At 41.7% G+C, this 11,963-nt stretch overlaps 1 protein-coding gene across 2 annotated transcripts in view; it reads left to right on the top strand.

The window, feature by feature from the left end:
* The window catches only part of cntn4 (contactin 4), a 208,356-nt gene extending 196,747 nt beyond the window's left edge, over positions 1-11,609 (top strand). Inside the window, exons 14-23 of one of the 2 annotated variants that reach the window (XM_086291344.1) lie at positions 1,067-1,187; positions 1,566-1,724; positions 2,671-2,820; positions 4,704-4,774; positions 6,939-7,173; positions 7,442-7,557; positions 8,484-8,670; positions 10,418-10,530; positions 10,610-10,778; positions 11,156-11,609. In XM_086291344.1, the coding sequence (XP_086147470.1) occupies positions 1,067-1,187; positions 1,566-1,724; positions 2,671-2,820; positions 4,704-4,774; positions 6,939-7,173; positions 7,442-7,557; positions 8,484-8,670; positions 10,418-10,530; positions 10,610-10,778; positions 11,156-11,247 (1,413 nt within the window). In that variant the 3' untranslated portion in view covers positions 11,248-11,609. The remainder of the gene's footprint in view (positions 1-1,066; positions 1,188-1,565; positions 1,725-2,670; positions 2,821-4,703; positions 4,775-6,938; positions 7,174-7,441; positions 7,558-8,483; positions 8,671-10,417; positions 10,531-10,609; positions 10,779-11,155) is intronic. The other variant, XM_086291345.1, reaches the window with a different exon arrangement.
* The last annotated feature ends 354 nt before the right edge of the window (positions 11,610-11,963 follow it).

Raw genomic sequence — 11,963 nt, 5'->3', positions numbered from 1 at the left:
TGAGCTTCATGGAGGAATCCTCATTTTATTAGCACCACTGCTACATAAAAGACATTGATTTATTGCCCAACCCCCTTCAGAGATTTCATTGTATAAAAGGTCCAGATGTGACTCTGAAGATTAATTGGTACATCAATATTATACTTCTTCTCTTAGCGGGGTCATAATAAATTCAGCCGCAGTGCAGAGGGAATGTTTGTATCAAGTGTATAATTTATGGGCAGAAAAAATTTGCTGCCTGTGGTTTATTTTAAAAAGAAATTTACATACATGCAACCAGTCTCAGTGAGCTCCTGTATACTTTATAAAGTCCGCAGCTTATACCTCAGCATGCCATGCACTGTTTTGAGTTGGAGGGGTTTTTTCTCTTTTAGCTAAAAAATGCAAGGCTCCTTTAAAAACTGCAGGCAATACAGAGGGGAAAAAATCCAATGCAGAGGCGTTTTTTTTCTTTCTGTTTTCTTTATGATTTAGGTGTTTCTAGGATCGTGATTTACAGTCTCCCCTCCTTAATAAATTGCTGTTCGTCTACACTTATATTGATTAAGCTACCAGCCACTCCATAGAATTCTTACTGCCACTGTGCCACATATTTCCGCCATGTCCAATTTATCACAGAACCTGCTCAGCTCTGCCTGGGTGAAATGATAATGTAGGAGAGGGAATTGCAATTAGAGATGGAATGAAAGGCTCTCTTAAAGAACTAACTATTAGACTAGCCATTAGGCTGCGCCGTATAACTGAAGCGGCTCCATACCGCAATTCAAATCAAGCCATTAGAGCAAGTTCATTTCTGTAATCACAGGGATAAAACAAATGCACGGTGCGCACATGGTATAGAGAGGCATTTCTTTGTGCTTCTTTAGAATATAGATGGAAAGTGGGAGTGTGGAAATATGAATTCCTTTTTGAAGATATGAGAATAAGCTTTCTGTTTGGTTTCGTTTGTTCACGCTTGGCTACAGAAAAAGTGAGCGTTGAATTGGAGTCACAATAGCAGGTTGCTTACGAAACTCCTTTGCTTGTTTGTGTGTTTGCGGGTGATTGTGCATGCGTTGAATGACAGCAGCATTCGGCGGGAGACATTATGATTCGGAATGTCCAGCTGAGGCATGCCGGGAAGTACACGTGCGCCGTGCAAACCAAGGTGGACAGCATTTCCATGGCTGTTGACTTGGTCATCAGAGGTGAGTCACCATAATAACTGTGATTTAAATAATTCACGATCTACCTGAAGAAGACTGGCTTTGTCAGTGATGCATGTTTACTGTGGCTGGTTGCACTTCACTGACGAAGGAATAAAGGGAGAGAAAATTGAGGCGAGTGGAAATTTCTCTCTGGAAGGTTTAAAGGAAATTTACTGTCTAATTAGACCCAATAGCTCCCAAAGGTTTCACACTGAACTGACGTCGCTGCAGTAGCCTCAGGTGCTAAAACCACCGCCACACTCTCTACCATCTTTCCATCTTTTCCTGATTTACATTCCCTCCCTCCCCTACCTTCTTCCTCCATCTGTCTCTCTATCTTTCTGTTCTCTTTCCTGCCTTGGCTATGCCATCTATCAGGTCCCCCAGGGCCCCCCACCAGCATCCATGTAGAAGGAATCACTGATACCACAGCCTCTCTGTCCTGGAGGCCCGGTCCTGATAATCACAGTCCAATTACGGCATACACCATCCAAGCCAGGACACCATTTTCCCTCGGGTGGCAAGCTGTCACCACAGGTAAGCTCTCTCCAACCAGCTGTGGCCTCCTCCAGTCACCTGGAGGAGGCCACTCTTCATCATGCCTCGGCTGTGAAAATATTGAAGATGTAATTTTTACCCCAGCATCAATTGTAGTGGGACCATTGACTCCCATTTTATCGCTCTCTTCGGAATCCTGAAACATGGATCTCGTCCCGATGATGAAGCTTTTTTGCCACAGCCGTAATTTGATAGTGCAGTTAAGTAATGGGATCGGTGTAATCTTTGCCCACATCCTTTATGACACCCTTAACATTTACACATGATTGGCGTAATATGCTTTTATCTCGTTCTATTGATATTTTTGTGAATTAGGACACTTTTATCAAAGATGGTTTTACTGGCTGCATTGATTTGCCAAGCAAGGGTCATAGATTTGTAACAGAAATACAATGTGACCTTATAGGGGCACAGAACCCAGAGGAAGAAAATTAGTTTTTGCCTTTTTTTTTTTTTTTTTTTTTTTCTTAAATGACATCAGAAACAGCAGTATGCGACATTACGTGATGGCAGAGCTTCAGTTCATCCTTTGTCATTTTTTTTTTTTTTTTTTTTTTTTTTTTTTGCCTTTTTAACTGGAATCATTTTTATTATTTTTGTTTTCAATATTCAGTCCCTTACAGCGATTCTGGTGTTTTGCTTGTTTCAGCTGACTTAACAACTACACAGTGCCATGCATGCATTATTAAAGATTTCAACAAAGATCACCAAATTGGCAATGTAATGGTTAATGTATGTGTTTATGTGCATTTTTTAAAAATCCTTATGCGTCCTTGTGTGGTATTGGAAATGTGCTGTGTAACTACCATGTCTGTTAGCCTGGAGGATAGCATGCTACTGATGCTTAGCTGAGACACTCCAAGAACACACAGCCACACACATTCATGTGTTGAAACTGAAGAGGGCACTGTGTGTTTTCTGCCAGTTCCTGAGGTGGTACGGGGCACCCGGCTGACAGCTACAGTAATAGACCTGAGCCCTTGGGTAGAGTATGAGTTTCGAGTCCTTGCGAGCAACTCCATCGGGACTGGCGAGCCCAGCAAGCCATCCAAACAAGCAAGGACAAAAGGAACATGTACGTACTGAATCTGTTTTCAAAACTGACCAGTATACATATCATTTACCCAACTTTCTGAATACTTTTTTTGGAAATACTGTTCCCAAAATGTTTATTAATGCTGGAGGAAGGGAAACCGTTAGCCTTGCTCTGTCAATACATAAGTGAAGTTATCAGCTAACACTAGCAAGCTTGGTTGCATGAGAAACTCAAGGGGAGAATCACTCCACGTCACGCGGCATTCCTGAGGAACGCAAAAGGTGACCTTCCGTGTTCTTATGGTAGCGCCGGGTTATGGATAAAATCTAGTAGAATGATGCTCCCGTGGTAATACACGTTCCAGCCATGTATTCCAGCCCTAACCTGAACCAGCACTTTAATGGTAAATGGCCTGCATTTGTATAGCGCTTTACTCAGTCCCTAAGGACCCCAAAGCGCTTTACACTACATTCAGTCATTCACCCATACACACACACATTCACACACTGGCAATGGCAAGCTATGTTGTAGCCACAGCTGCCCTGGGGCGCACTGACAGAGGCGAGGCTGCCAGACACTGGCGCCACCGGGCCCTCTGACCACCACCAGCAGGCAAACATGGGGTTAGTATCTTGCCCAAGGATATTTGGCATGCAGCCAGGATGCAGCCTGGGATCGAACCACTGATCTTCTGATTAGTGGCTGACCTGCTCTGCCACCTGAGCTACAGCCACCCCACTTTAATGACATTAAATAGTGTTTTCCAAAGCGATTTTAATAAAACGAACGAACATGTGTAGATTGATTCCAAACTGTTCTCATATTTCCTCATTTTTCCGATCTCGTCATTTAGGGATGTGTTGGGTGCCCGGAAGCGTAATATGTTGATGATTTGTCACCTAGCGTAAAATATTACGCCTCGAGAGTGAGAATGTGTTGGTGTCACAGCATCTGTCAAAGTGGCCACACCCCAACTCCAGTTTCCAGATGGGTGATCAGCCGCCATAAATTTGTTATGAAACTATCCATAGATGCCAGAATCTTTTTTGTGGTTGGCTGTAAAGATGCTTTTTAACACTGTTAAGTTGGGCATTTCAACATGGGAGTCAATGGGGATGAGCACGCTTTTGGAGCCAGGCTCAAGTGGCCATGAGAGGAACTGCAGTTCTTGCTACTTGTAGTATGTTGGCTTCAATGTTCAGCCTTGGTTCCTGCTTATTTCCACCACGTAATTCCCACCCGAGATGGACTTTTTGTTTTCAGTCAAGCATATGTTCATTAGTCAACTTGACTGGTTCTGTTAGATCTTCTTACATCTGCACAGAGTTTTTTCACAACTTCTGTCTTTAGTTCAGTTTTTTTTCCGTTTTTGGGATTAATTTTTTCAAGTAACCTTTGACAAGTAAAGGGTATAAGCATATTTTGTAAAATGTCAACCAATAGGCTGTCCTGATAGGTGGAGCGCATACCAAAAAATGCTCCCAGGAGCTCCCGGTTTGAGTCCCAATAGGCAAGACATTTGCTCCGTGTCGTTCCCTCTACACACTTCTCTCTACACACGTGTCCAATAAATTTAGAAATGCTGATAAATATCTTAGGAAAATAAAATACAAAAACCTTGAATATACAGTCAGTGTGCTGGATATCATTACTGCCTCAAAAGAAAATGAAAGTCTCATTCAAATTGCAAAACATCTCTAAAAGCTTCTTTTAGCAGTTTAACAAGTTTAGATTCTTTACGTGTTCCCTTTTCGTCTCAGAGATGGGAAGTTTGCTGATGTATCTGAATGCTGAAGTTCAGGCTTGTCACACACTTACCTCTCTTAGCAATTTAGGATTTGCTGGAAGGAGCATTATTACATGTGCCTTTGCAGTGTCATGTGAAGTCAACCCAGCTAAGCTGATCTGTCTTCTTCCTTTAGCTCCGAAGGTCACACCAGCTAATGTGAGCGGAGGCGGTGGCAGTCGCTCCGAATTAGTCATCACATGGGAGGTAAGCAAGCTTGCTCAAGACCCCCTCACCCTTGGAGGAGGCAGCCAGACGTCATTATTCTCTGTGGATGTAGGCCTCTGTTTCATTAATAACAGCTGAACTGCTTAATGTATGGCATTTCATTTTTAAGAACAGAAAGGTAATAACTGCTGCTGTCACCCTGGGGGAGAGAAAAATGCTTTTGAGGTTTCAATAAGATAATTAAACTCAGTTGTTCCTTCGAAGTTCCGGCTTTTTTCTGTGATTATTTTCTCACTTTTCTCCTCTTTTCTTTATTTTTCCTTTTTCGTTCTCTTTCTTTTCTTATTTCTACAAGGCCCCCCGCATATCAGCCCGACTCCAAAAACGTATATTTGTTCAAGCTGCTGCTCAGAATCATCAGCTCCTGCTGTGAATCATTTCACTGTTGATGTTTCAGTATGCACAAGTGTGGTTAAAAGGTAACTTCTGCTAAGCGAAGCCCCTGTTTTGCCTCAGCCCCTGAAGTTCTTTATGCCGTTGTGTTTTCACACAAAAGCAGGGGCAGCAGGTTGTTCATAACTATTCCTTTAAGAAATTAAGAAAAGGCGTCTCTCCCCCAGGGTAACAGCAGACATTTCTATTCGCATGGCTGCAACCCGGGGCCTAGAATACAGCTCAAGATATGAATGAAGGTCTGCGTCAATGACACACACAACTCTATATTGGTCAGCAAACATAGCCAGCCAAGAGTTTAGTTTACTTTAGTATGAAACAGAAGACTTTGAATGATTTCTTTGGACTGTTGTTTTTTCCAGGGTGGAACGCAGCATGTATTACTAATGATTTTTACAAAATAAGAATTGGATGCTCACGTTTGAATTTCTCTTGGATTTTCTCTAAACTATGCAGAGTCAAAAGTATACATACGGCTTCAGATATATACATAGACCCCACATATATTTGCTTAAATGTTTCAGTTGGACCTTGACCAGATGTTTTTGGTAGCCAATTTAGTTCATTTCAGATAGAGCTCGACTTATTTCTTAGTGAGCAACCTCTCAGTCCATAGCGATGTAAAACTTAGTTCACAATGGACAGTGACACTTTCAGCAGGTTCTAGCTCATGGCAGCTTGAGCTTTGGTTGTTTCTGGCTTGTTTCTGAACATCTTAACTAACTTCCTCTCATCTCAGGGTCACAGTTGGGTCTTCATCCAAACCTTGGCAAACTGGTGAAATAATTATATAAATAAATAGGTTTTTTTTTCAACTCTCATCTATTTATTTTGAATGAAAAGACAAAACATTACCCTAGGACTGATACTTTTCACCTCATAAATGTACAAATGCTTAGGCAATATCAGTAGCAAACGCTGTGTACAGAATAGGCTTTAAAGTTTCATTTTTTTCATATCTGCTACAGCTGACCCCGAACCCACCATTAGTTACAATGCCAAACTCACTAAACCCGAATTAAATTCTAAAAGGTTTTTCACACTTTTTTAGAAGTAAGAAAAACTGCATAATATAAAAACCATTTGTTGTATTTAGAGGTTACCTCTAATAACTGCAGAGAAAAATCAGCAAACATGAGAGAAGATGCAGTTTTGCTATGATAATAGTAAAATAATAACAAAAAGTTGAAAACAAAGAGTGCTCAAGAATAAATCCCTGAGGGACACCACAGCGTATTCAAGTGTGTTTGTTTCTGTCCGATTAGTACTGTTTTTTTGTTTTTTCAAGAACCTTTAAAAGCTTTGGGTGGTCATTCTGAATGTCTGGAGACCATAAACACTTATTCTAGCAGTTTTAACAAGTTTTATCAAAACAGTAGACCCCACTTCTCTCCAGACAAAAAAAAAAGATGTGCTCTATGTATCTTTTAGTAGACCAGAGTGAAGAGGTTTGGTTTATTCACTAGAATAATGGAGCTATAAATATCTGAAGCATGACCACGGCTACGGCTATGTTATCATGCTGAGTGCTTTGTACTGTGTAATGGATGTGTCTACTTATAGTTTTTGTGTGTTCAGCATGTTTTATTTGAAGACAAGCATTGCCTAAAAAACTGAAAGCCTCGTGTCTGACCATATTTCGTCGCATCCTCACATGGCAACTGTAGTTAAAAAATAAAATATAAAGACAGAGTTGCAGTGTGTTTATTTCCCTTTCTTTTGCAAGTGCTCACACAGTGTTTTCCTGCAGCCTGTTCCGGAAGAGCTGCAGAACGGACCGGGCTTTGGCTATGTGGTGGCTTTTCGACCCCACGGCGCCACAGGCTGGATGCAGGCAGCCGTACCCTCCGCTGAAGCATCCAGATACGTCTTTAAAAATGAGAGCATTCAGCCCTTCTCCCCTTTCCAAGTCAAGGTTGGGGTTTACAACAACCTGGGAGAAGGGCCATTTGGACCTGTTACCACTATCTACTCTGCTGAGGAAGGTGTGTATGATTTGGAGTAGATCTGCATGTCTAGCTAGCAGTGATTCATCACTAAAAGACTGAGTCAGTCCTCCTTTCTTTAAATGGCAGCAGCAATCTCGCAGGCAGCCTTCTTCTATCAGCACTCGCAGGCGTCTTCAGCATACTTTCCTCCCTCTGTTGTTCTAATAAAAAGAAGCCGCTTTGAAACTTTTTTGATGTTCTCTCTTTGAGGGGTCATCAAAGCGCAGTGCAACTTCTAAAACCAGTCTTTACACATTAACTCCAGAGCCTGGCCGAGCGCCCACCAGGGTCCGCGCCAAGAGCCTCTCTGCATCTGAGATTGAAGTTTCGTGGAAAGCTCTGCCCTGGAACGCCAACAAGAAGAGAGTGCTGGGCTACGAGGTGAGCTCTGATGAAATACCTTGTTTGTGTGAGTTTTCCCCTGGATGCATTTCCTGTTTGTATGCGTGTGTGCGCACACATGCCAGCTAATGCTGTACAATCTTGTTGTCTTCTATTATTGATGAGTGTTCGAGACTTATGCACCTTGGGCGTACGAGATAATAGCTCGCTGCCTGCATAATGGTCCAGCCGAGTCCCAGGCCTGTGGGTTTGGTTGTGTTTCTCTTGTTGCTTACCTAAGTACTGTAACCACCCTGATTAGCGTGCTGATGCAATACTCCAAGGGATAGAATGCTTAGCTTCTAATCCACACAACATAGCAAGCAGTGGCTCTGCAGACTTTCTCCGTCAGTTCTTGTCATTTTAATTCTGCTCACTGTTGAAATCCAAGATGTGGACGAAGACGTTTTCGTCGTCGGACTGCGTAAAATGCCAGAATTATAAATTGTTGACCACTCAAAAGCAACAGAGGAGCAGGCCCTCAGCAAACCATTCCTTTGAGGAAAGGCAAATTATATTTGTGCTGTCAAGCATGCCCGCTGTTTCAGCCCTGACAAGCAGGGTGACAAAGAAAATCTGTTATCAGTGGACATTGATGGCAGGGGATTTTTATGGATTCTTTCACTTTTTTTTATTTATTTATTTTTTTGTTTCCCCACTTTTGCACATTTGACCTCAATCTGTACAAACAAAACTTAAACAGAACACACATCTGCCCGGCACAACGGAGGAACACAGTTCACAAGGCGCACAAGGTGGCATGCTGCTAAAGCTTGTTTTCAGACCGCTCACAGCTTCCATCCAGTTGAGTTCACATCTCCCTGTTTCCAGTTTGCACCTCACTGACAGGGTGTAACAGAAAGCTTTTAAGGTGTCCATCGTGTTTTCTGTATTCACGTCTGCGGTTCTACCTTGTTGCTTTTCAGCTGAGGTACTGGAGTAGAAGTGAAAGGGAAGACACGGCCAGCGTGCAAAGGACTGTAGGAAATCAAACATCTACTATTATCCGCGGGGTGAAAGGCAGCACCGCATATTACGTCTCAGTGAGGGCGTATAACACTGCAGGAACAGGTCCTCCCAGCACCACCGTCAACGTTACCACCAAAAAGCCACGTAAGTATGGGATCAAATTAGAGCCTGCAAGAGATTAATGGCTGGCTGAGTTATATTGGGACTAAACTCAGATAAAAGGTGGCCTATTTTAACCTGAATAGATCTCTATAGTAACTTTCACTGATCATATAGGCCAGTCCAGAGTAGATTATCTTCAGAGTTTCAGTTAAATATCAGCTAGAATCAGCACATTAGGCTCTTTTAGGGATATACAGATTATTTCAACTGGTTACCACTGAGCAATTTTCTGCAGATTAGAGGTCTAAATATGCATCAAAATGATACACAGCCATAAAATTGGGATCATGTTAGCTCAGACGTGAAAGTCTGGTAGATGTCTATATCACCCTCGACATTATTTCAACAAACAAACACATTTGTTTGTGTTTTTTTTTTCCATGTCACATTTGATTGTTTTGCAAAATGATCGTGAAGAGACCCCAGGTACACAAAGGACACTGATTTAGTATTGCCAATATGAAATCAGTATTTTCTTCTTTATTGAAAAAATTGTTCATTCCATGCATGCATCAGTTATGCAACTGCTTACTGCAGTTCATGGTTGCCAGAGGGTTTGAGCTTGTTCCAGCTGTCATAGAGTGTATGCATATGTACAAAAGACGGCAGAGTTATTAGTTAGTTTCATCTCATCTGAGAAAAAGATGTGCTTCCAGTATGCATCATCGTTTTTCATGTTTTCCTCATCATATTGTCTGGTTTAAAGTTGCAGAAGAGTTTTTCTCGATCTCCAACCTCGAGTGCATTCCTGTGCAGAGCTCTAGTGATTGTCATCTTCTTACTTGGCAAAGTCATTCACTGCTGTTTTGGCAGTTATTCTATGGTCTTTAGACACATCGCTCACTAATTTCCTTTCTAGAATCTTTTAAATCTTTTAGAATTTCTTGATGATACTTCTCCCTCTGGCTTTACGAGCGTCAACAAGTCTAAATGGATTTCTTTTGTTTTTGCCATGATGCTTTCTCAAGTGACAGCTCAGACTGTTGAAGAAGTTTTATACTCTGTGTAAATTGGAAGATAACCCTCAGTTTGAACTTAATTTTACAAGCTTTGAGAATTACAAAGTTAAAGCACATCTTTGTACACATTGCACAGCAGTGGTTTGTGCTATGGATAGAAACAATATGGAAATAGTTTATCCCTTCTAAAGAACCTGTGGCTCCGACATGCCAAATTGACTTTTTTTGAATGTGAACAGTTTCCGATGAGTGTGAAATAGAATGGTTATTTTCTTTGTTCTCTTATTTCCAAAGCTTGAGAGGACAATTTTATTAAAACAAAACAAAAAAAAAAACCAATATGACTTTTCTTACTGCCTAGGATTAGACATAGACTTAGTTGATTGGGGTCATCAACAATGGTTACCTCAGTGAGTTAACCAAATCTTCATTTTGTTTTGAAGTCATCTTCAACACCTTTTTAAAGACTATTTGCTGGGTCACCTTTTGTATAAGCACAGAGCGTGATGCAGACAGCGTGGGTTCTAATCCCATTCTGTCTGTCTGGTTTGAAGTTGCAGAAGAGTTTTTCTCAATCTCCAACCTCGCAGTACATTCCTGTGCAGAGTGCGAATCCCATTAACTCTTTACTGGGATTTTAGGTTTTATAGAACCAGCTAGCACAAACAAAGGCTGGCTATGTTACAGTTGCTTCACAGTACACCCATCTGATCAGTGTGCCACTGCTCAGCTATCATTTTAAGGTAAATGATGTGTTTTTGCTCTCCCAGCACCCAGTCAGCCACCGGGTAAAGTGGTGTGGAACACGTCGAACTCCAAGATTATACTGAACTGGGAGCAGGTCAAAGCCCTGGAGAACGAGTCAGAGGTCACTGGTTACAAAGTAAGCACCCAGACGCCTTGTTTTGTTAGAAAATTCTGTCCCGTGCCACGCTGCCATAATTCGATCTCGTCTTCTTCAGGTGCTGTACAAGAAGAATCGACACAGTCGCCCCAGCATCATGGAAACAAACACCACCTCTGTAGAGCTGGCGCTTCCTACTGACGAGGATTATATTATCCAGATAAAGCCATTTGGTGAGGGAGGGGAAGGCAGCAGTAGCAGGCAGATCACCATCCCAAGGATACCAGGTCAGTGGAGAGCTAGTTAGTGTCTCCCTCGTGGCTGAGCTGAATAATCCCCTCCCCTGCTGCTGTCTTGGCAGAACAGATTAGCTGCTCCAAAGCGACAGAGACTGGGGAAATAATGTTCTGCATTTGACATTTGTGTAATTACAGCTTCTACGTGACACCAAAAAGTATGTAAAGTAAAGTACTCTATTTAGAGTCCTTTCTGTGCCTCACTCTGCTGCTCAAGGAGTAAGATGAGAACATGTTTTTGATATTTTTATCAGCTCTTAATTGCTAAAGCAGGTTGAAGAGATGTCTCTTTAATAAGAAAAAGGTGGGAAAAAAAACTTATTTCTCTCATAGACTAACAGCCTTTTTCTTTTCAACACCTTTTTCAGGCCCCAACGCAGTCGGCTCAGCATCCAAGGTCTCCACTCTATCAGCACTCAGCACAATAGCACTGTCTTTCACAGCGCGGACATCTTTATGACAAACGTCTCGCAGCAGGCGTTGCATCTGATGTGAAGACGGCGCTCCGGCAGAACGCAAACAAAGCCCACTCCGGTGTAACTAGATCCATTCATTTAGATTTTAGAAGCAAAAGGAAGACGCCGAAGGAAAAAACAACAAAAAAAGACAAAAAAAAACGCCATTGAGATAACAGGGAAGGGGTCCCCTTCAGCGCCCAGGCTAAGTAAGGGAGATTGACCGATGTCGTGACTATGTTGTTACCAAAGCAGCTTTCATAAGAAAAAAATAATCAGAAAAAAATGTCTTATATGCATTTTTTTGTATGACACGTTGAGCTTTTATAGATTTTCTTTTCTTAAATAAATTTAAAGTCTGTCTGGGCGTATTGGGTCAGAACATCTGCATGACAAGCAACATCATCAAATTTTCCAGTCTGGAGGTGAAGAATGTGATTTGACAGATCACCCTTTGTCTTCTAAAATAAGATACTACTTGTGACTTTGGTTCCAGCAGACCAAAGTGAGGTTTTTTTCTTCATTTCTGTTTCTGAACTATTTAAAAAAAAAAAAAAAGCTTGTCTCAAAGGACTGCATCGACAGCTTTGGCATATGCTGCTATTAATCCCAGTTTGTAAAGAGACAACTAGCATTAGACTTTACATGTTAATGCTTTATCATTCTAGGAAAGTGGCTGTGGGTCATCTTGATATATCAGATAATCCTAATAGGCACTAAG

The sequence above is a fragment of the Aulonocara sp. 'chitande type north' Nkhata Bay genome, linkage group LG5, assembly GCF_057382095.1.
Source record: "Aulonocara sp. 'chitande type north' Nkhata Bay isolate Kocher_YH1m ecotype deep benthic linkage group LG5, A_spYH_male_GT1.1, whole genome shotgun sequence".
Taxonomy (NCBI): Eukaryota; Metazoa; Chordata; class Actinopteri; order Cichliformes; family Cichlidae; genus Aulonocara; species Aulonocara sp. 'chitande type north' Nkhata Bay.
Note: the sequence above shows the minus strand (reverse complement) of the source record. Positions and strands in the feature narration are given on the sequence as shown.